This window comes from Struthio camelus, chromosome 2, assembly GCF_040807025.1.
Source record: "Struthio camelus isolate bStrCam1 chromosome 2, bStrCam1.hap1, whole genome shotgun sequence".
Classification (NCBI taxonomy): Eukaryota; Metazoa; Chordata; class Aves; order Struthioniformes; family Struthionidae; genus Struthio; species Struthio camelus.
Genome location: NC_090943.1, coordinates 77,319,062 through 77,343,214, shown reverse-complemented (window position 1 = coordinate 77,343,214; position 24,153 = coordinate 77,319,062). Strand labels below are relative to the sequence as shown.

General features: G+C 39.3%; 2 protein-coding genes across 6 annotated transcripts in view; one reads left to right on the top strand and one right to left on the bottom strand.

The window, feature by feature from the left end:
* The window catches only part of STX17 (syntaxin 17), a 51,535-nt gene extending 45,428 nt beyond the window's left edge, over positions 1-6,107 (top strand). For all 5 annotated transcript variants that reach the window (XM_068936350.1, XM_068936352.1, XM_068936348.1 and 2 more), the window contains 4 exons: positions 308-426; positions 512-562; positions 2,754-2,840; positions 3,658-6,107. In XM_068936350.1, the coding sequence (XP_068792451.1) occupies positions 308-426; positions 512-562; positions 2,754-2,840; positions 3,658-3,897 (497 nt within the window). In that variant the 3' untranslated portion in view covers positions 3,898-6,107. The remainder of the gene's footprint in view (positions 1-307; positions 427-511; positions 563-2,753; positions 2,841-3,657) is intronic.
* A 1,934-nt stretch (positions 6,108-8,041) lies between these two features.
* Positions 8,042-24,153, bottom strand: part of ERP44 (endoplasmic reticulum protein 44) — a 57,265-nt gene continuing 41,153 nt past the window's right edge. The window contains exons 7-12 of the mRNA XM_068936347.1: positions 20,720-20,777; positions 19,310-19,426; positions 15,272-15,383; positions 14,702-14,843; positions 11,188-11,290; positions 8,042-8,639 (exon numbers count right to left, since the gene is read on the bottom strand). Coding sequence (XP_068792448.1) covers positions 8,538-8,639; positions 11,188-11,290; positions 14,702-14,843; positions 15,272-15,383; positions 19,310-19,426; positions 20,720-20,777 — 634 coding nt within the window. The 3' untranslated portion in view covers positions 8,042-8,537. The remainder of the gene's footprint in view (positions 8,640-11,187; positions 11,291-14,701; positions 14,844-15,271; positions 15,384-19,309; positions 19,427-20,719; positions 20,778-24,153) is intronic.

Here is a 24,153-nt window from a genome sequence, read left to right as displayed (position 1 = left end):
AGCTCAGCTGATACAAAATTAATTAACTGACCTTGAATTCAGCAATATAATTTAATCTTATTTTCAGAACTGACTGTGAAAGCATGTTGGTAGAAATGAGTAAATTTCTTTGGAAATAACTTTAAAAAGCTGTGTAATGTTGTGAGAATTTTTTCCTACGTAATAGTTTTCAAGACTGTTGCTTGGCTTTGAATTAGGTCAACTATCAATATATCCTTGAGAAACATTAAGAGCAAGAAAACTAGCGTATGTCACCCTGCAGTCTGATCCAGTTCATTTGCTTACAAACATCATGTTTTTCATTCAGAAACTTTATATAACACTGAAGGGAAGGATGGCTCCCAAAGTTTAAGCCAGATGTATTCCCCTCTTCCTGAAATACCTCAGGATGAAAATGCAGCTGAGTCATGGGAAAATTTAGAGGAGGTATGTCGGCACTTTCCTACTGCCATTTTGATGCTCTTGTTTTTAGCAACTAATAAGAAATAACATTTGTTTTTTTTATTTGTAGGACTTGATTCAGCTTAACCAGTTGGTGACTGAATTTTCTCTATTAGTCAGTGTAAGTATTAATTCTACACTCCATCTTAGCTGGTGATTTGTACAACAGCAGGGTGAACGGGTAACTCCAAGTTGAGGAATAAAGAGATGAGCAAGACTTCTGTCCCTAATCTGAGCTCAGACTGAGCTAGTATCACTTGATAGCTGTGATACAATAGCAGAATAATATTAATTGAATTGATTCAGTCCAGTATTAAGCAAATTGAGATTGCAGCATTTTAGTCACTGTTAGGAACATCAGGAAAACGCCAGTGACTGACTAGAGGTAGAGCAGTTTCCCCACAATGAGCTGAAATGCCTGGACAAAGGTGCTGTCTTTGCTATTTTGGGCCTATGGTAAATACACTTAGAGTTTCAAAGCCTATACATTTACTGTTTTCCAAAGTCATAGGTGATGCACAAGGTGTTTATGTCAAATTGCCTGACAGTAAGCTGAAAGGTTCTCTTTTGGTTTTCAAGTAGTAACCATGAGGAATATGCAGAAGTTGTTAGTGTAAGGTACTTCACTGCCCACTCTGGCAAGAAAAAAACCCAAATACTAATGCTCTTCCTTCTCTACATCTCTGCCTTCCTGCTACAAGTACCTTGGTAGCAGTCCTCTTGATTCAGGCTCTGTCAAGGTTATTTTCTGAGGCGGCAGTAATCTATTTCAACGCTAGTGCTGGTGGTTGCTCCGTGTTCTTGTCACCAGAGAAACTGCTGCTGTGCTAACCAGTGCCCTTTGCAGGGCCTCCTTTGCCACGTGCTGAACCTTGGCAGCAGCCTTGGACTGCTGACCAAACCTCTACCCAGGCCCATTCATTCTTACATTTGCTAACTATGGCAGTGATGATGAAACTTCTCTTGCACAGGTGGGTGTTTCTCAGGTGCTTGTCTCAGGTGGTTTTTTTTTTTTTTTTAAACTCTCTCTCACATGGGGATACTAGGAAAGTTTCCCTCACTTTTCATCATGCCCTTTCTTTGTTCTTATTAAATGTGGCTGCTTAAAGGGCTTGTGCATCTTCCTCATCCATGGTTAAGTCTGAAGGTTTACTTTCTTCCTATATCATAGGAGATTTAAACCTACAATTCTCATCTCTCAGGAGAGTTATTTAAGCTCCGTGATCTTAGGTTACTTGGAATAGGAGCAGCTTTTAGCCTCTGTGCTGAATCTGTGCTGATTCACACTCTCCAAAAATGACCAAGTTTCATTAGGCCAGAAAGGAACTACAAAAATTTTACTCAATAGCCTGCATGTTAGCAGCTGAAGCTAGAAGAGAGGAGCTCCTGTTCACAGGGCTTTCTGAATTTTATACATAACCATGATTAGATACAATAGCGAGTATCTGGTGTGTTTAACAATGAGGAATGGCTAGTGAATGAAGATGCCATAACTGGGTTCATCAGTTTCTGAAGAAGAAAAAGTTCAGAATGTGTATTATTTTAAGCTGAACATTGGCCATCTCATAGTTTTGTGATGTAAAATAGCCTAGGAACTGCTGAGATTAAATTAAAAACAGATAAAAGAGAAAAACTTGTATCATCATCTGTTCCAGTGAGAGAGAGTTCTCTGGGGGAGATTGCAGCGGAATATGGCTGCATTTTGAGAATGTGTGGAACATTTTTGTACACATCCCACAACAGTAAAACACAAAGTGATAGCAAGTATAGTTTCAGCATTATCAATCAGCATTATATTTGTAAAGTTGAGGGTTTATAATGTCCAAATTAAATGTGTCATCTATTTAGATTTCTCACTAATCACTCACTGCAGCTTTGTATGTTGTAGTTAGTACTGATCTTATAAATGCTTGTTATAGTTTTTTTTTTTTGAACATGAAACAGCAGGAAACAAAAGTGGTAGTTCAGATTATTTTTCCCTTTGGAACACAATTTCATTTATCCACAAAAAGATTTAGAAATCGTGTGTTTAGGGTTGCTTTTCTCTAACTGTAGCAACACATTGTATAATCTTCACACCATGTCATTATTTAATAGTGAGGGTTTTTTTTTTTTTTTTGCAAGTAAGTAAGTTTGTAGTTTCAGCATGGTTCATCAGAAACTATTAACGAACCACCATTAAGCCTGCATGGCTACAGTGCATAGCAGATGAAAGCGGCTGTGGGGCCCTGATTACAGGCATTAAAATGGTGTGTATTGGCTCACTGCTGCTTCCCAGCAGGTTACCTCACTCATAATTCCTTTGCATCTAGTCTCAGCAGGAGAAGATTGACAGGATTGAAGACCATGTCAACAGTGCTGCTGTGAACGTTGAAGAGGGAACCAAAAACTTAGGGAAGGTAGGGATCTGCTCCTGCTGGTGAATCAATGGTACTCTGCCTCCCAGCAATCCTCTGTATTAACCCAATTGATCTGCCGTCTTTAATGCTGAGGGAGCCAGCAATTAAGGAAATGAGGAAGAAAAGACACATAGGTAGCTGGGAAAAAAAAAATCAATCTATCTCGCTTGTAATTTTCAATCACATCCAGGCTACTAGAAAATACATTCATATTTTTTATATATGTGTGTGTATATACGCACACACACACACACACACACACACACACACACACACACACACACACACACACACACGTTTGCTTGATGTCTCATTTTATGCTGTTCTGATGCTACTTTGAATGGCGTACCTGCAAAGAGAGTATTCAGTGGTTGGCTCACAGGAATCAAATGCGCACGAACTGTCAGGTTGATGATGACATGTAATTTCGATCCCATGCTACGTATACGTATGTCAGTGATAGTTGCTAATAACGCACAAACCTAGACTGAGACACGTTGTTGAAAAGTCTGAGCATTTTCTCAATTTCTCACTTGACCTAATGATGTAGAGTAGGTAATAGATGGTGTACATAGTCAGTGAGTAATACGTAAAATGACCTGGTTTCCCAACTACATTCATGAGAGAGCTCAATTTTGAAGTGTGTGTGTGGCCCGTTCTGTCATACCTGTGGAATAGTCGTCTTTTTTTTTAAAGCTAATTTGTAAGGTTTATTTATCACTGAGCATTCAAGTCTTTGCCAAGAGCAATGAGGGGAAAATGCACATCACCACAGGCAAGTATCCTAACCTTCCCCCCCTTTCTCCTCCTTTTACAGGCTGCAAAATACAAGCTGGCAGCTCTGCCTGTTGCAGGTGCAATCATTGGTGGAGTGGTGGGGGGTCCTGTTGGTCTCCTCGCAGGCTTCAAAGTGGCAGGAATTGCAGCTGCGCTTGGTGGTGGGATTTTAGGTTTCACAGGTGGAAAATTGATACAAAGAAGAAAACAGAAAATGATTGAGCAGTTCTCTTCCAGCTGTCCAGAGCTTTCTCGCCAAAGTGCCAAAAAATCCAACTGAAGTATAGTTTCCTTATGACTAGGAACAGAAGAATAGTAGTCATGATGATGACAGGCAAGGCTGAGTTGTGTTAATTTTGACAACAGAACTGATGTTCGGGGGTGCGTGATATGGTAATGTCAGAACTTAGGGGGCTTTTCCTTTTTAGATATGATAGGGAACATCAATCCTGCAACTTGGAGAACTGTGTAGGTGGCTTTTATTTATAAAATTCTTAGGCGAGGCATACCCACAGCTGTAATGATGGATGACAGGTGCTAAGGCATTTGGAAAACTGTAACGTTTTCCTGAGGAAAGGCACGCAGAAGTTGGAGCGTTTATTGTAGGATTCCAAAGATGAGAGCATAAACTCGCATCCATCTTTCTTCTTTGCAGTACTTTTAAGATTTACTTTCATTTCTTTTGTATTCCAAACCTCCTCCTGTATATAGCCCTTTGTATAAACGATTATACCTGTTCAATAACTGCACACGAAAGCCCTTTGTATAAACGATTATACCTGTTTATACCTGCACACGAAAGCATTTGCTGTCATGAGAAGAGTTAGAACATAGGGTCAGCATTGTGAAAAAACTCACATATACCCAGCACCTGTCTGCATCAGTCAGCTGAGATCAGCACCAGCTTTTCCCTTTTTCAGGTGCTACAAATTTTTTTGGTTTTAATTGCAAACACCCATCTTGTTCAAAGTGTAGTTAGGAGTGAAATAGCCTAAGAAACAAACACTGCAGGCTTGCTCCTGGAGAACAGTCAATTTCCATGACTGTTCCCAGCTCCTAGCCTTGTCATGAGAACTGCTGTACAGGATTAAGTGCTAAACTGTGGAATTTTGAGCCAGGAACTGCAGCCTATTTAGGTGGTGCGCACGGTTTACATCCTTACTTTGCCTTTTAAGAATGCATTTACTTCTGCAGCTTCTCTGTTTGGATTACAGGAGTGTTAACGGGTTCTCATTTTCACATAATCTTACTCTGTATCATGAGAAGGTCCTACCTCCATCCTTCTAGGACAGTTCCTGTACTATTGCTGCTACTGCTTGGGAAAAGGGAAATACAGGTTGGAAAACTGCTTTTTGAAGTTTTTTAATTATCAGTTCTTCTGAGCCCTGCAAGATAATACTTGAGCCCAGTTGTATTTGAGTGAACTATCGGTCAGTGCTCAGTGATGGGACTCCCGAGCAGGCATAAGACGCTGTAACAGGGAACGCTGTATTGGAAAGCGTACTGTAACAAGAGGAGATCTCTTCTAAGCAACACTTTTGATATCATCGTTGGAAATAACTGTCTGCTAATGGCAGATGATTTTTTTTTTTGTGCCTGGATATACTGCAAGCAACTGCTTGTTACAGCATAAGTATCTTTCTGAACAGTTCTTGCTTAGTATTTTTAAAATAAAAATATGATCAAAATTGCTATCAGTCAGAACATCTTGTCTATTTTAAGTAGGGCTGAGGCTCAGGGAAGCAATGTGGGCAAGAATAGTTTTCACAAGTAATCACTAACATTGTCAAAACTGCATGTGTTAAAACCACAGTGCCTACATCTGTAAAGTCAGCTGGCGTGGAAAACATGACTTGAGTTATCCAGCTCATTTGCTCATGTCATGCAAAAAAATACTTTCTTTTCTGCTCTGGACTTACACCCATTTAATGAGCTTGTAACAACTGCATACTGAGGTTGTTCATTCCTTTGCTCAATAATTTCTAATTTAAGGAAGAAATTGAAAAAAGTATGATCTTTGTAAACTGTGATTGATTCTTTGATTTTAAAAGGTTGTGTCTGCTTTCCTACTCTATGCACATACCTTTGTGCATTTGAATGACAGCAGCCATGTCAGAGACGTTACAGACACCACCCTCTCCCCCAAGCTGGACTAAAGCCAAGACAATCGATGCTCACAGATGGAATTACTGTCACAAATTACACAGAGTCAGCTTAGTATTTGTTTGTTTTATGAAGTGTCTAGCACAAAAATTGTTCTTCTTACTTACATCTTTAAGGAAGCAATTTCCAAGTTTAGCGTGTATACAATGTTTTTGGATGGTTTTATTTAAACTATGCTTTTTTTAAAATAGATAGGTTATTTACATATTTAAGGAAATATGGGCATCTGAATAACCAAACTAGCATTTAAATTGCTAGGGATGTTAGTCAGAAGATATATGAGATATACATAGTTCTTTCAGACGAAATAAAAGCTTTTCCCTATCAGATGGTTTGTAGTGTTTATTTAGAGTGTTATTTCCTTTTGACATCTAAAAAAAAAATCAATGCCTCTCAAATTTTATATTATTAAAATTATTTTATTACTAAGATTTAAGAATCCTACATTCAGTTACCAAACACATGCTTCAGCTATTGAAATATTTACATAGACTGAAATTGACATAAGTTCCTAAAATGTCGCATGCGTCTGGTAACTCAAACATATGCTAGCTCAAAAATTGACTTCTTATCTTGAACTAGAATGAGGGTTTGGAACATTTTTGTTCCATACTGGGAACAAACTAATGGCCTAACAGCTTCCCATGAAAGCCCTGAGAAGCTTTCAAGGTAGTTGCTAGCTGAGCAGCCAGTGGTTAAGACCACTGATGTAAAAAACAAACAAACAAACAAACAAACCTCCCCCCCCCCCCCCCCCCCGAGTTCAAGAGCTGAATTTGAAACACATCTTCCATTTTGGACAGCATAACACACTTGCTCTCCATGCAAATTCTTTGTGTCATCAGACACTTCAAAAATTTGAGTGATACTCCAAACCACATCAGGCATAACTAGACTTCAGCTATTCAACCTTCTGCTTGCAAACAGAAAACAACTTAAAAGTCAGGACATCCCAGTCAACAGTCAGCAAGAACCCAGCAGAATCAGGTCCAATTCCAGCAAATACACAACATGAAATGACTTGAATGCATAACTATCATATACCTATTATGTCTAATTGCCTACCTAGTGCTCGGATGCCAACGCTCTGGGAATAAGTCCTTACTGAGAAAAGCATGCTTGGAGTAAGAAATGGGGAGGCACATCTCTCACTTTCCAGATGAACGCACCAGCCACTGGACTGCATTATACCGCATTGTATAATGCGGTAGGATCACTCTCCAGAAGGGCAAGTTTGGATGCTTCCACCAAGCAGCATTCGTAAATAAGGATCCCAAAACCAGGGACCTCAAAGGATTGAGATCAGTTATTCTGGGGCACATGCAGAAACTGACTAAAAATTTCAGGTGTCTGAACAACTCCAAAAAATCTGCAGCACCTACAGATACCAAATGGCAGCCTCAAAACCCTACCCAGTTCACATCTTTGGATTCAAACTGAGAAGGGATATGGTTCAGCTGCCCAAACGCCTGATTTGGCATGAGATGGAGAAGGGGACAGAAAGAGAAGATCTGGCTTTTAAGCACCTTATGTGAGCTCCAAAATGGAGAATCATAAAACAAGACCAAAAAAACTGTACTCGTAAACAAAATTTTGTAATGTCATGGACAAAGCAAGTCATGGACCTAGACACTTGTAATCAAGTACTGTACAAATCCAAAACTAGTTATTAGTCTCGATAACAACGCTCCCAACATTAACAGGAAGTGTAAGATGGAAAAATATGCATGTGTTCATCTCAGCATGTCTCAGCAGTGTTCTCAAGCAGCTTAAAGATTCTTCAAGAATGCTTATATTCTGTTGTTATGCACAACAGAAAAACAAGGAAAGTAGTAATTCCTTCTTCAGAGCAGAATTCAAAGAACATGCAGTAAATATGACATAAGTCACACTACAAGCGTTACAAGGGTAATAAATTTGGAATGGCTGCTTGGTAAGTAAACGGCTGCCGGCAAGGCAAGGGCCCCAAAGGAAGATGACCATTGTAACACTTGTAAATACAGATCAATTTAAGACTGACAAAACTAAGTTGGCAGTCTAGCTCTAGTGCTCTCCTACTTTGAAGGGTAACAGTCATGTTCTTTTAACACAATTGTGCATATAATAATCTTAAAGAGTCCAAGGACATCAGTGCCGGTCAATACAGCCCTATCGTTAAAGATACAGCTACATCATTAGGATTTCCTTCCTTCTCTTGATATTTTAAGTCAGACTTGTTTAAATAGCTTAGAAATTTAGATCCAGTAAAGCACCACACGAGATTCTGTAAAACTTTAATTTATTCCCCTCCCAAGTATCCAGAATAGACCCTCTTAAGTTGGAGAAAAATGTGACAAAGAAATAGATTACCAGGATAACTGTTCACATGAAGAGGAAGAAAAAAAGCACATACTACCAAGGTTACACAGAAAACAACCCAAAAGTCCTATTTAATGGGATAGTGCAAGTTAACAGCATGTCTCTGGCAAGGATACCTTCATTTGGATTATAAAAGTTTTACAGAACAGAGTTAGATCAAGAGTCTGGATGGGTCTCTGATATTTTACTATAGCATTAGGAACGTACTGTGTGAAAGATGCTGTACAGAGTGACCCACCAAACAAACGTATTTACAAGCCTGGGGAGAAAAAAAAAAATTATTTTTCAGTTTATTCAAAATAAAAATACACATAGAATTATGAAAATATAGGTTTACTATTTCCACCACACAGAAGTCAATGCTGCTCTCTGAAAGGCTTGCAAGATTATTTCAAGTTTTTAAAGTTCATCTTTTTCCCTCAATAAGGTGTATCTATGTTCACTGGGTGCTAGTTTCTGGAATGAACTCTCTGGTGGGCTGCTTGCTAAATCCTGAATGGGCTGAAAGACAGAACAAACAGTAAAATCGCTGGTTAGACTCATTTTAATAATCAATCGCCTTCATTAAAAGACTTTTAACGTTAATTATGCATGACTGCATGAATGTCCAGCCTTCTCACAAACTGAGCACTTTTTTTGAAGGCACATTATAATTTTTAAATGGAATACCATCCACACATACATTAATTAAGCATCTTCAGTTAAGGACATGCCTTTTGTTAGCACATCTCACAAAGGAAACTGCTATCACACAAGTTTCTGTGCAAGTGAAATACTTCAAGTCATTTTAGTCAAGTGTACCCCACTGTAGGAGATCTGTTCAAGTCTGTCTGCCACTTGATGTGAAGGTGTTCTGGTTTGTATGTTTGTTTTTGAGGTACCAGGAAAAAAATACCATTAGTGACACACTTAATATTTTTCAATTATTTTCCTGCGGAAATAATAAAAAAATACGTGCAACTCAGAGACATCCATGACCTGAGACAGCAGCTTCCAGTATAATTTTAAGCCTAGTATATCCATAATAGGGGCATATACATCTTCCACAAGATGGCAAGATGCCATATGAAGATGAGAAAGTAAACATAGCTAGGTAACTAGAATTGTAATGCATATTTCAAGTCAGAATAGAGACAGGAGCAAGTCTACAACTCTGGGCAACCAGACTGTGCCCTAATACGCAGCAGAATCCAGGCAACTGACAGGGACTCTGCTCCTTGGCAAAGCTTCCTTCACAAGCAGTTGTCTCAGAGTATTTCTTTCTCGGGCACTCCCATCCAGCTCAGAGCTGCTGACTAGCCTCTGCTTTAGTCTCCAGCATTACTCAGCCCTATTTTCTGTGGTTCCTCCTGGTGACCTGAAGTCAAGTTGTTCAGTAATTTCCTAAGGAACACAAGGAGCTGCCAGTGAAGTGAATTACTGCTGGGACAATACTGAGACACGTTTTCACAGCCACTCACCACAACATTCAAATGCAGTCATTCTCACTGCTCAAGGCGATCTCTGCCTCTCCTGTTCCACAATACAACCAGCCTGACTATCTGCCTCGTCTCCAGTGACTGCCGCTTCAAAACACCGAACCCTTCCTGCAAGGTTCTTCTTGACACAGAAGTCAGCACTGCACATAAGCCCGAATGTCAGTTCCTCCGAGAAAACCTGAAGCCAGGTTAAGTGTTTACTTGAACAGTGTTAGAACAGCAAGGAGCTGGGCATGTTCCAGTGTCTGGAATGACACTGATCTTGCTGATGATCTTGTCTACTCATCTTCTCCAGGCCAGTCACTTACAACCACGCAGCTACCATGAGGCCACATCCACACTGCGGAGCCCTTGGAACAATCCTCACCTCAGTAATCCACAGGTCTCTGTGGCCACTTGTTCAGAGACCTCTTCAGAATGTATTACTGCTCTCCTTCTCCAGCGCTTTCATGCTTTTAATTCTTTTAACTTTGAGCAGGGCCACATAACCAGGGAAATGAGCCTGTAGCCATAAATCTTCTCTGTCCCTGACCCATGGGTTCTGAGATAGCCCAAGGCACCCCAATACAAGTGCACAGGGTCTCCTCTGGGACCAACATGGCCTTTTGAGTCCCAGACAATGTAGCAGTTGGAAACATTTTTTTTTTTAAAAGGTATTTCTTTAGAGAGGGTCTGAGGTTATAAGACTGCCTGACAGTCTGTCATTTTGCACTTTTACAGCATGATGCCAAGAGTATGAGCCAAGGGATGCATCATGAAGATACAAGGCTAAGCCATTGCTGGAAGACTGGGCTGGGCAAAGAGAACGGGGAGTGGTGAGGTCCTCTCTTCTTTTCTGCCTATTGGATTAAATTAAGCACTGAGCTGCTCCCAAGTTTTCTCTGGAGAGGGATCTAGTTGTTATGCTCCTTAAGAGATCCCAGTAGCGACTGACTTCCATGCATGGACATATGGAGTAGAACAACCCTGGAGCAGAAAACAGAGGAATCTAAACTGACAGATGCGGCCTGTGACCACTGCTATTAATGCTGCTTATTAACCACGTTCATAAAAGTAGCAAGGTGCCTATTACTGCTTATCAGTCTTTTGTTGATGCTCTAATAATCTATGTCCTGCTCGGATTGGTGGCTACAAGTAAATAAATAAAACATTCAATCAATTCATGCTTCCCCTTAGAAGCACCCTCTCACAGTGAGGTGCTGTGGGAAGAGAGGAAAAAAAAAAAAAAAGTAGTGCATCTATGATGAATATATATCTTGGGCTCAAGTGAGAAAAATGGCTATTCGATCTCAGTGGAGAAAATAAATTTTTTTACGCTACTCCCTTACACAAGGCAAACATGAATTACACTTCCCCTAATGCTCTCCCTGTCTTCAACCAAAGAATTTTTTAAAAGAAGGAGCCAAGCAGAAGTAGCAACATTATGTTTCTATAAACAGATTTCTCTTTCAGGAAATTGATGTTAAAATGTATATATCACACACATGTTAAAAAAATATTACTTTCATAAAGAAAGTAGTGTATGTTTCCTTATTAAACAGTCAAATTAAATTTATCTGTTGTAACCTTACCTGACCAGGTGCTACATCAGTTGGATCAGGACCATGATGAAACTCTCTATGCAATTTTCCAGAATGCAAGTCTAGTACAAATTGCTTCAGTTTACCTGGAACTCTGGAACAAACCAAACAAGAATACCCACAAGTTTATTACAAATTAAGACCCCGAAACTCAGAAGATTTAAAATACTGTTTAGAGGAGGCAACTTCTGTTCATCAGGCTTAGTATGTCCACTTTTAAGTGATTAATATAGGACAGAAAGGCAAATGGATGGAAGGTTTATTAAGGTATCCTACCAGCTTCTTTTTCTTTCCACTGTCTCCTGAGAACACAGCAAGTATTTCATCATTTCAATAACTCCCACAGAGTTGTACTAGCCAATAACTTCATTGTATACTCACTTCAGCTCCCCACTAACCATAATGTAAGAGAGAGAACAGCGGGTTCCAAATGCACAGTTTACAAATACAAATGACGGTCGGGTAGCAGTATTGACAAAACATCTTTGAAAGGTTCTCTAGTGCCTGAGTAACTGCATATACACTAGAGATAAACATTAAGAAGATATCAGTTTAAATCTCATCTGAGATCATCTACTGTCACCCACAGCAAATACGCTAAACTGCAGCATCCAATTTTATCTGTGAAATGTCAAATAAACTACAAAGCTTAAAATGAAGGGTTGATCTAATAACTATTAAAGATGAGATTAAAAACTAATGTGAGCACCATGCATGCAATCAAAAAATAATTTATGAATAAGGAGGCAGGTTTTGTAGGGAGTCTTTTATTAGGCCAATTATTACATTTAGGGGAAAGGTATACAGTGAGGCCAGACTTGTAAACAGCAGTACTACAAATCATTATAGAACCTAATGGATAAAAAAAATAGTATAATGCTGAATCAGAGGGTATCACTACACTAATGTCCATAACTGTATCTAATCAGTATTACTGTGGTGCACGTACATATTACAGTGGTACACAGTGGTATACAGTCAGTATTAAGGGCCTTCTTCCCTTTCCAAACAGGATCAGGAATTGTACTAATGTGGATAAGGAGATTAATATTCAATTCTAGGGACAGCAGAATCACTGCTCCTCTCTTTAAGCTTGTGCTCCTTGCCCTGGTCTAGACTCCTAAAGGTCAGCCACACTGCAAGAGACACACCCATCCACCTTCTTCTCTCCTAATACAATAAAGGCATTTGATGTTTCCTAGAACAGTCACCTGAAGCAGGAAGAAATGTCATGTGTTACTGAGCCACTTGGATCGTTCTTTATGCAAGGAGGCCCTATCTGTTATGCACCACCAGGAAGCTCGGGGAGGGAAGCTGCAAAAAAGTCATTTCTCTCCTTGCTAAGTGGGTGAGGTCACCAGAGGAGGAATACATGACTGTGAAGGAGCAGTTTAAATAAATAAATAAAGAAATAAAAAACTAAAACACATACACGCACACAAACCAAAAAGCCCACACAACTGTGCTTGCAATGCTTAACCTTTTATTAACATTTCAGTGTAGCTGAATTTTACAAAGATGGGGACCCCTAAAGCCTCTTGCAGCTCAGCCAATTCTCTCTGAAAAGCTACGATAGATCTGTTGAACAGTTCTTGCTATCATTTTCAACCTGGAAACAGCAGACTGAATAGGGCTGGATGGCCAAAGTTTAGGGACAAAATATTCCGTGCTGATCTAATTTGCCTTGGAAGTGGCTATTCTCCATAAAGAACGCTCCCTACAGAAAACAGCAACACTGCAAGTTGAGGAAATCTTAACAGGCCATTCTGAAAGCACAGTGTCCAAACCCTACTGGCTGCCGATGGCAGTGAGATTTCAAGATGAGAATGTCAGCGGCCGGCTTGGAAACAAAGCATCTGGAAAATATACTTGAATGGCAGAAATCCTTAGAGGGGTACAAAAGTTTCATAATTATTAGATTTTACCTATTTATAAAGAAACCCCTCAAACACAACCTACAAACCAAAAAAAGAATACCACCTCATGAGCAAAAAACACCCCTGTTTCCAAACTATCAGTTAGGTACTTCTAAATTTCATCGCAGTCTCCTGAAGCCAGGTTGAATAATTGTTTACCATTAAACAACTGTCTACAATCCTTACATCTCTCTCCTCTTTTATTTGCATGTAAGAACTGGTGTACAATCAAGCTAGCGGCTATTTCTTGATAGCGTATCATAGAAATAGCATAACACGTGTAAAAAAAAAAAAAACATAGCATGAAAGTCTAAACTAAAAACCTGTATTACACTTATAAGAGGTATTAATTTATTTTTTGGACTGTTTCATAAGCAGAAATCCCACTGACATGTGCAGTGAACATAACCTTCTTCCCAAGAAATACAAAGGGGGGAAAAAATAGTCACTTTCCAAATTTCAACGTGCATAGTTTTAAATGTTCAAAAACACCACTACAGATCCAACACTGACAGACTGCACTTTAAGAATAAGCCTGTGGAGAATTACAGAGGAAAAGCTAGGTGTGAATCCTCCTGCCACTTCAGACAGAAAAACGCCTGCTAGAATGGCACACTGAGACACGGGATTATGTTCACATTGAGTGTTCAGTCTGGGCTTTGAACTCTTGGCTCTGACCCAAACAAACCATAAGAAAATACCCTGAGTTTTTAAAAGTATGTATGGGGCAGAATTAAAGCCTTAAAGTCTAGACTTCTAACCTGGATTTAACATGCAGCGTATCGGCTGGTATCTCCTTCGAGAGAGGAAAAATAAAGCTTAACACATGGCCTGTATACAAGACAAAAGGTTTGTTTCATGCTGATCATCCCTGAAGATAACGTTCACGCCTCTTCACTCCTCAAATGAACCATGAATATCTACCTCCTATCACTGCTTTCGTGGCAGTGCAATATACAGAGACAGGCTGACGTAAAGAGGGATTATCAAAGTGGTATTTCACCGAAAATCCTCACAGATAATACACAGCCATGTTCCACTCTGAGCTCAGAAAACTTGAGAAACTCGCGCCACAAGGATTTCTCTACCAGTGGACCAGGGTCAGACTAATGCAGGAAGGTTGGAACTGCACAGCAGGAAAAACCAAACCAGCAGCTCGGGGATTCTTTCACAGTCTATTTTACAATACTCATTGCATAACACAGCAGTTCAACATTCTATATGAAACTCTAAAGCTTTTAAAGTTGGTATTTTTACATCACCACTAAAAATACCATGTCAGGCTCCAAATACTTAACTACTATGAAAACAGCAAAGTTTCGAATCAAAATAGCAGCAGCATGTAAAGACTTGATGTGAGATTCTCTTTTAGTATAAAGTAATGCAACTCCACTTAAAGACTTCACACCAATTTATGTTGCCTTAGGGCTCTGACACCAAACTATACATAGGTAGCCTTACGTACCCCAGATTTATTCATCTTCCTGTAACCGCACTGTTTAAAATATAAGCACACGTGTTTTCCTTTGTTCTTCTCAATAAAAAGTGCGGGGCGGGGGGGGGGGGAGGAGGGAAGGAAGAGTACTTACGACAGGTCACTGAAGTCAGGAAAGACATACATGTGCCTAAAGCTATCAATGGCAATAACAGGGCAGTCTGCTGGAGTCTTCTGAATGTGGAGGAGTGGGTGCCTGAATTTGTCACAGTCAGCATGGAGGAAGTTTATCGTACCTTAAATTGCGAGCACGGACAAAATCCATGTTAAGATTTATCATGAAAACCTAAATACTTTCATAAATATTACAAAGGTGGAGATATTACATAGATATTAAAGCATGCAAAATTTTAAAAATTACTTAAATAGTTAAGCCCAAAGTAACAGGTTTTCTGCAAATGCTTCTGCCCACAATACAAACTGAATGACCTCTCAAATTGTATGAACTCATTTAGATGAGAAGGATTTCTGAAATGTTTACTTACTAAAATATTTGGTTTCTATTTTAATCATTTCCAGAGGAGTCAGCCCTCATTGTCAAAAGCCCTTTGCTCTCAAGAGCTTTAAAACTAGAATTGTTTGGTCCTTATATCCACTTTACTGAATTTGCCTGAAAAAAAATTATATCAGTAAAAACATCAAACAGTAAGAAGTTGCTACAAACCCTTTTCACTTATTAACTGTCGTGCAACCTCCTGTTGGAATTTCTCTAAACTCTCCAAGTCATCTTTCATATGGAAAAGAATGAGAAAAGGAAGGCCTTCTTCTGTCAATTCCTGCACAGAAAACAAAAAACAATTCTCATTGCTTCCATTTCTAAAGGACATCTAAGTGATTTCAGCAGTTTTCATATTCAGTGAGTTCTCTGCTTTAAAGACAGAGGAAAGAACGGGATTAAAGACTTTTAACTGCTGACCAGTCATCTAAAATACCTGGGTGACACACAGCAGATGTCCTGACAATCATACACAGTAATTCAAAGAATTGAAGTATTTCTTATCAACATTTGGGGAAGGAATGTATGTGCATTTTAATACTTGTTCAAAAGAAACAGCTCAGTTTTGAGAAACCACAACTTCCTCAAAGAAACAGCCAGAGATGGAAACAGCAGTATTAAAACAGCGCAGTATTAAAAGCTAAGAAAAACGGAGTGTAAACACTAGACCTGGCACTAGCTTGGTTCATGTTGTAAGTTGGTATTTTCCTAGCATATCACAAAGAATAAGCATCTTTTTTTTTTTTTTTTAAAGGATAAAGGCAGAAGTAATGACAGAGCCACATCCCTTGCAGTCAAGTACTGCTCTTTTGCCAATAACAGTCTCTTGATTAGTCATCTATATAGTACCCTTATTAGACTCACAGGTTAGTATATTATTAAAATTGATGAACAAATGAAAACCTTTGTTGGACGAGTAAGCTTTGGTTCCTCATAAAAATGCACTCCTGTGGACAGATAAATGTAGGAACTCCTTGACTATTTTATTCAGGATTTTTGTTTTATTTAAAAACTACAAACATTTCCTTGCTCCAAAAGTGATTGTTGGGCAATTTTGAACATTCACTCAACCTATGAGAGTCAGAGAAATAATCATTTATCATCTAACAACTATCTACAACCTTGGCAACTTTCATTTGTATAACTGGCGTACAAACAAGTGCTGCTATTACTTTGATACTACTCTGTATCAGAAAAAAACTATGATTTTTGAGAAAGATGCACTCATTCATTCGACCACCAAACATAATAGTTTCCTGAGATATTTTCAGTTTGCAATAAGTTGGAAGAAGTGCTTTCATACCAGTAAGCAGCCAGTTACAGGGTGTACATGAGATGGCTGTCACTCTCCTTGCAAGCAAGCCTGCTCAATTAAGACAAAGCTTGGTCTTTTAATGGCAGATTCAGAAAAAAAAAACCTCATAACTTCAGTGGTCTTGACTAAACTGAAGCTTCCCAATCTATCCTGAAAGCAATCACTAATCACATTTGCTCATTCTCATTTTTATACAGATTTCTTCACCACTTTTAGGAGGTAGGTTTTCAGAGGAAAAAACCTCTACTAGAGCGTGGGTGTTCAAAGCTCCACTCTTGCTTGCAAAGCAGCTAAAAGGACTACCTCTGCTTCAATAGCTGTAGAGTTTAACTCACACGCGGTGAGTAACACTTGTGAAACTGATTAATTTCTAAACAGGTTGTCGGGACAGGTGCCTTCAAAGCCTTGGTAGTTTTGGCCATAACTAGCTTCTGTAAATTATCTTCCTTTGTTTGCTTTTCCACCCCAACTATTATAGCAGGTCTTAGCGATCAGCACATGGCAAATGCAATAGCGATTTCATTTGCTTTGGACTGCTCCCCCCAAACTATGGCTTTTTTGGCACTGAGAGTATCAATAGATTTTTCTGTCAGAATCAGAGCTTCCCACATTTCTTCTATATACCTTTGTGAAACTTTTTACCCTTTCAAAAATTTACATTTCAGCACCACAGTTGCACCACATGATTCACTGCAAGAAGGTTACACAAAACACGTAAGAAAACTAAACAAACCAAGCACAGGTTAAACAGTGACTTATTTTGAAAGATATTACTGATCCCAACAACCTTCTTCCATTAAAGACAAAGAACCTCTCTAAAAGGGACAGTCATTTCAAATAGAAGACCGTATTTTAAGAGCTCAATAACTATGTGTTGTGTTGTCTAAAGTCATAATGATGAACTCTGTTCAAATCCCGCATTGTCCTGGCTAGCCTGTTCTCCATACGTACCAGATAATGAAAAGTAAGAAAGAAAATGGTGGGGGGAAGTAGTTTACAGAGGCCAACTTCAATTTTAAATTGAATTTAGTTTGTGTTAGAAATTTTTGTCTTCATCTTATTTATACAGTATTCTAGTATCAAAAACGCAGCTTAAGAGTCACAGCACTTCACGTTTCTACCCTGTAGTATTGTGCAGTGCACATGAAGAGTCTTTTTAAATCCTATACAATTTCAGCAGGCAGAAGTATCTCTGTTTTGGCACGTTTACATTTGTTTGGTTACTGGCAACAGTGAAATTTTAAAACAAACGTTGCTAGGCAAAACGTCAAGTTGGAACAACTTGGGATTGTAAATATCTCCTGAGCACACAGGAACAGAAGCTTACAAGAACCACCAGAAAAATCAGGATGCAACGTGAGACAAACTGACAGTGATGAACCTCGGCTTCTAAGGCTCAGGATCCAATCTCACCATGGGAAAAGTACACTCAAAACCGATCGTGCAGTTCTAAAAATGTTGACAAGTGGCATCTTTTAACATATTGAGATGCAAATGAAGAATAAAAAATTGTTTAACTAACAGAACTTTCCAATAAAACTTGGCAGTGTTGTCTAGACGATTGTACTCAACCCATTTTGTTCCCCCCATCCTATCCCTCCCTTTGTTACCTCAAATGCGTTCTGTGCGCCTAGAACAGCAGCGTTTTATACACCGTACACGCAGGACCGAGCGTTAAAAGCTCTGGGTTGTTTGTAAGTTTGTGGGGGCGCGGGTTGCAAATATTCGGGGGGGCGGGGGGGCTGTAAATTGAGAACGAACAGCCGATTCTTCTGTCAGATGATTGGTTCTTTGTTTCCCAATCCAGTGGGAACAATCGACTGCAAGCTGTTACAAACCCCACCACAGTTTTTAAACAGACGCTGTGGCTATTTACAAACACTCCTTCCGAGTTACTGTGAACTTGCTGATTGGTTTCTTTTCTGCTGGATATCTTACAAATAATTTATACATTGGAGCTGGAAATGGACGAAGCAGAGGAACAAGTAACAAAAGAAGAAAGAGAAGCACTCAGAGAAAATAAGGGCAGTGAAAAGAAAAAAAGAGGTTTAAAGGAATCCCCCCAAATTCCGTCTTATGAATTACAGCTAAAAGAAGAAACCCTAGGCAAAGAAGATATGAAACTAAAAAGATCAAGAACGCACCAGTGCTTAAACACAGTGCTTAACAAAAATAATATGATTTTTAATAGAATTCACAGACGTGAATGCAGCTGGTCAACCACCACTCCATATATTTATTTATTAGATAATACTTTGGAAGTGGCCAATATATTAATATTTTTCTACCATTAACCTTAAATTTTAAAAGCTTACTGAACAGTAGTCCACAACTGTTTTCTTCTTTTGAACTGTCACAGATATTTTGATATGGGTATTTTCTACTCTGACTAGAAATATTTTTTCAAGCTCCTAACATCATATGCAAAAAGCACTCGAGCAACATTTCTCTATTGATTTTAAAACAAATCAGCATTTAGTCATAACCTCTGCCCAAATAATATCATTTCCTTATTTTAGATGAATACTACAATCTACCCCATATGTGGGGGTACACTCACATGTGCCTTCACACATGCACGTATTCTTACATTTCAAAGTGTCCACACTCTGCAAATCTTCAGATTCTTCTGATAAGAGCTATATGCATGATTATAATCTTTTACTCTGGTACGGTATGAAACTACTACAAATCTGCTTCCAGTGAGCTTCTAGTCTAACCTAAAAGCTCCAATACAATGAAAAAATACTGGATTACAGCTATTTTCTGTAAAATGCAAAGCATACAGGAAGTTTTTTGCCATCGATTGACTACCTTGAAAGAGATAGTTTGGTTTTGTGGGGAACTCCCTCTCCCCCAAAAGTAGAATGGTAGAAAAAAAAAATTCTTACCTCCCCATTTTCAAATGTAATTTCTCGAACTAGAGGTACACATTTATCTTGTGTCCATGCATAAACCAAATCAAAATTGGTTAGAGAGCCTAAATACACCATATCTGGAGCATTTTCCTGTTGAAAGGAAAAAAGACACTAGCTGAGAAACGATAAAAATGACACTACCAACAAATAAGACTATCTACCTGACATACAGGTGACAATATTTACATAAATGCGGAAGGCCACTCTTACAACATTCAGTGGTTGTGCATGCACCATTTCTATGAACTACCTTACAAAAGTACAAGGGGCAAATAAATGATCTCTCATATAATCAACTCACTTTCTAAGACAATTTAAGAAGAATTGAAAAGATATTTTGCTTCTGAAGTAAGAGTGATTAGAACAAATGCTATTTAGACTTCATCAGGTAGAAAAGCAGTTACTCCATCCTTAAAAAAATCATTAAGAAAAACTGCATGCAGATAGAACCTAAGCTCTTCCATGCTGATACTTACGAAGACTCACCCTAAGTGCTACAGGACTTGAAACTGGTACTTCACACTTGCTTTCTCAGAGAGATAGGAATAAATAATATTTTTTCTTTGTTTACTAGAAAATTGAACTCAGAAATCAGTGCTGCCATCTTTAACGTAATTACAGTCTTGGTTAACACCAGGTGAAGCAGGGCCATGATTAAATACACCTCAATTAGGAAATGCCCATATAAACTAGGTAACCTGATAAATTCTGTCTTCACAGAAGGCGGCTTGAAACTCCATTTCCCCTCAGTTTTTTTTTTTTCTTTTTTTGTAAATAGCTCTTTTTATACATTAAATTTGAAAGAGGACCATATGCTCAGATTATTATTAAATTCCTAGAAAGTCTTAAAAATTTCTTCTGTACTGGATTTTCTCAAGTAAAACTATGTGCATGAGATATAGTTAACATGCAGTTAATTTTACTAAATATTTCTATGACGAGAACAACTCTTAGCCCCAAGTAGGCTAAGCCATGTAAGACAGGCAAATGATAGTCAGAAGAGCCCTAGTACCTGTCACTTGCTTTGAGAAAAATAAGGTGTACCAGCTAGTGAACTTCACAGTATAAGATATTCACAGAACACAAAATATCTAAATAACTGATATGTTGACTGTGTTTCTAGGAAAAAAACAATTTCTAGAGAGTAAAATTTAAAATGACAGATTTAGGTTTTGTACACTTAGAAAACAAATGAGACCGAGATCTTCGTTCCACTGACTCAGAAACACTAGTGCCTATGACCCTAACTATTTCTCAGAATATTAGTGATGAAATAAAATTTGGATTTCAAATGCAGTAACATACTGAATGGTTTGAATATAGTCCCCATTAGTTCATATTCATATATAACAAGAATAAGCAGAATAAAATACTTAGACTTACCCCTGGTGGCTTGTAGATTACATTGTCTCCGCTAAATCTCTCTGGTTTTGAAATAGCCCTACAACAAAGCAACCAGTCAGCATGTCTTGGTAGGGTCAAATGTAAGATAACTGTGTTACCACGTTTGAATTTCTCATCTCTCCTTTACTTTTTTTCCCCTTCAATGTTTGATGATTAAAATAATTGATCTTTCAATTAAACTGTAAAGTGACTCCACAGAAACTTGGTCTGGCTAGATGAGAAGGCAGTAAGGGGGTCGACACGATTTATCCATAAGAATACAAGTCTAGAGCAAGGGCAAAGTGCAAGTGATGAACATTGGTACAACTTTCAATAAGGGACAGATTTGGAAAAAGTAGTAGTGAAATGGAACTGGAGAACAATCTTCACCTCATTATTAATCAGATATAATTTTGTAAACTGTAAAAAAATTAAATACCTTTTCTTAAGGAAGGAAAGGAGAGAGAAGTGGATTTTTGTTTGCATTTATTCTGTCTGTACAATTGTTTATGCTAGAAATTTAGCTCCTTTTTACTCTGATAAAGAAGGGTCTTCTGCAATTCTACCTTCCTGGCACAGGTTATAAGTAGGAGATGGGAAGCAAATAAGCCCACATTGCCCATTTTTATCCTCAAAACAGATCAAGAGAGCACAAGAAGACACAGCACGCTATTCTGACCATTGAAGCTATGGAAGCTACGTGTGCTTAGGAGAATATGTGCAATTCCTCCTTGCCATTCAGCTTAGTATTTCACCTGAGTAAATCTCCCCAGGTCTCTGGCATATTTTGTGGTTCCTTAAGCCTACCACAAAAAGAGCATTGTGAAAGCTGCTAGCTTGCACCTCAGAAACGTGCCTTTCCTCTTAAAACTAATGGGAACAGCTACGTACTCAAAATAGGAAAGAGAAAAAATATGGAAAGAAAACCCCCAACAAAAATGAGCCCTTTCATTGTCTTCTGACATCAAAATAGGTCTCCTCTCTTCTTCTCCTCCAATGTTCCTGCACAACTCTCATATGCAACTAGTAAATCCTGTCTTGCCAATGTCACAAAGAGTGAAATGAATTACCTATTTCTTTTGTCTTTTAGCATAGGCTAAAATAGAAAGCATGTTAGCCTCTGAGAAACTCTAGCTAAGGTTTCCAGCTTTTCTGATTAGTAGTCGTCTTAAATTGACTCAGTATAAGCATTGTTCAAGATAGATTGAGAGAGAAAAGAGAGAGGAAAAAGACAAGTATAAATATCTCAATTTATCCCACTGCAAGATGAGATGAATCCCACAGGGTTCAGAATAGAGGACCAAACAACAAAAGAAATCAGAATACTTAATGTACTTATGTTTTATTTATTTGATCAATTATCCTTCTCATATCAAATACAAAAGACATGTTTTGCATGGTGTTTATACCTGTCATTACTTTGATAGATGTATATTTAAAAAAAAAAATGCGTTTTTGTACGCCAGTGCTCCAATAATTCAAAATTAGGTGGACATTAACAAGAATGCCAGCACGCTCCCCCTTTTTTTCTCCATTTTCATTTGCCTAGCTATCTCTCAAAAAAAATTTATTACAATGGCTCCAGAATAAAAGAATCACTACTCCTTTGTGATCGTCATCATGGAGGTAATCACCCACATCCCAAACAATCCTTCACTGAATAAGAGTAAAGGGGAAACACGGAAGCCACCTGCCCAGTCACTGCTTAATAAGCTCACAATACAATATAAAGAAATAAAAGCTGTAGAGTACAGACTACTATGTAACCCACAAGGTCCTCTTCTGTGTTCTTCCACTTCAATTGCTGTAATAGTGACTGATTTATATCAGGTCACATAACCTGGGGACATAACATGAAAACCCCAAATGCCTGCAGATATTCCTTTTAAAAATTGCTACCAAAATGAAAAAACTTCCTTTTGTGTTTAGTCTCTTCTTCGTGAGGCAATAACATGAAGGAGAAGTGAACCTCTGGAACCACATAAAACCACTGTATTTGCTTGCTAATATCAAATCAAAAGAGTTCTTAGATTCACCATTCTCTTCCATGAATTATCTACGTTTTATCATAGCCTTTTAAAATAAAAGTATTTTTTGTTTTGTTTGTTTTTCTGCATTTCCTATGCTGTGATTTGTCACTCCAGTCTTCAAAAAGGGCAAGCAGGAGGAGCCAGGAAACTCCAGGCCTGTCAGCCTCCCCTCCAGCCCTGGAAAGGTGATGGAACAGCTCCTCCTGGAGGTCCTCACTAAGCATCTGGAGGACAAGCAGGTGATCAGGAGGAGTCAGCATGGATTCACCAAAGGGAAATCATGCTTGACCAGTCTGGTAGCCTTCTCTGAGGGAATGACTGGCTGGGTGGATGAGGGCAGAGCAGTGGAGGTTGTCTACCTGAACTTCCGCAAGGCTTTGGATGCTGTCTCCCATCACATCCTCGTAGGTAAGCTCAGGAAGGGTGGGTTGGATTAGCGGACAGCAAGGGGGATTGAGAACTGGCTGGATGGCAGAGCTCAGAGGGTTGTGGTGAATGGTGCAGAGTCCAGTTGGAGGCCTGTAGCTAGCGGTATCCTCCAGGGGTCAGTACTGGGTCCAATCCTGGTCAACTTACTCATCAGTGACCTGGATGAAGGGATACAGTGCACCCTCAGCAAGTTTGCTGATGATACTAAACTGGGAGGAGAGGCGAACACACCAGAAGACTGTGCTGCCATTCAGAGGGACCTGGACAGGCTGGAGAGCTGGCCGGAGAGGAACCTCCTGAAGTTCAGCAAAGGCAAGTGCAGGGTCCTGCCCCTGGGGAGGAATAACCCCATGCAGCAGTACAGGCTGGGGGTTGACCTGCTGGAAAGCAGCTCTGCAGAGAGAAGGACCTGGGTGTCCTGGTGGGCAACAAGTTGATCATGAGGCAGCACTGTGCCCTTGTGGCCAAGAAGGCCAAGGGGATCCTGGGTTGCATGAGGAAGAGCGTTGCCAGCAGGTGGAGGGAGGTGATCCTGCCCCTCTACTCAGCCCTGGGGAGGCCTCACCTGGAGTACTGTATGCAGTTCTGGGCTTCCCAGTACAAGAGAGACATGGCACTCCTGGAGAGAGTGCAGTGGAGGGCTATGAAGATGATGAGGGGGCTGGAGCATCTCTCCTCTAAAGAAAGGCTGAGGAGAGCTGGGACTGTTCAGCCTGGAGGAGAGAAGACTGAGAGGGGATCTCATCAATGTGTACAAGTATCTGAAGGGAGGGTGTCAAGAGGATGGGGCCAGGCTCTTCTCAGTGGTGCCCAGCGACAGGTAAGAGGCACCAGGCACAAGCTGAAACACAGGCAGCTCTGTCAGAATATGAAGAAAAAACTTTTCCTGTGAGGGTGACAGAGCATTGGAACAGGTTGTCCAGAGAGGCTGTGGAGTTTCATTTGCTGGAGATATTCAAAACCCGCCTGGACGCG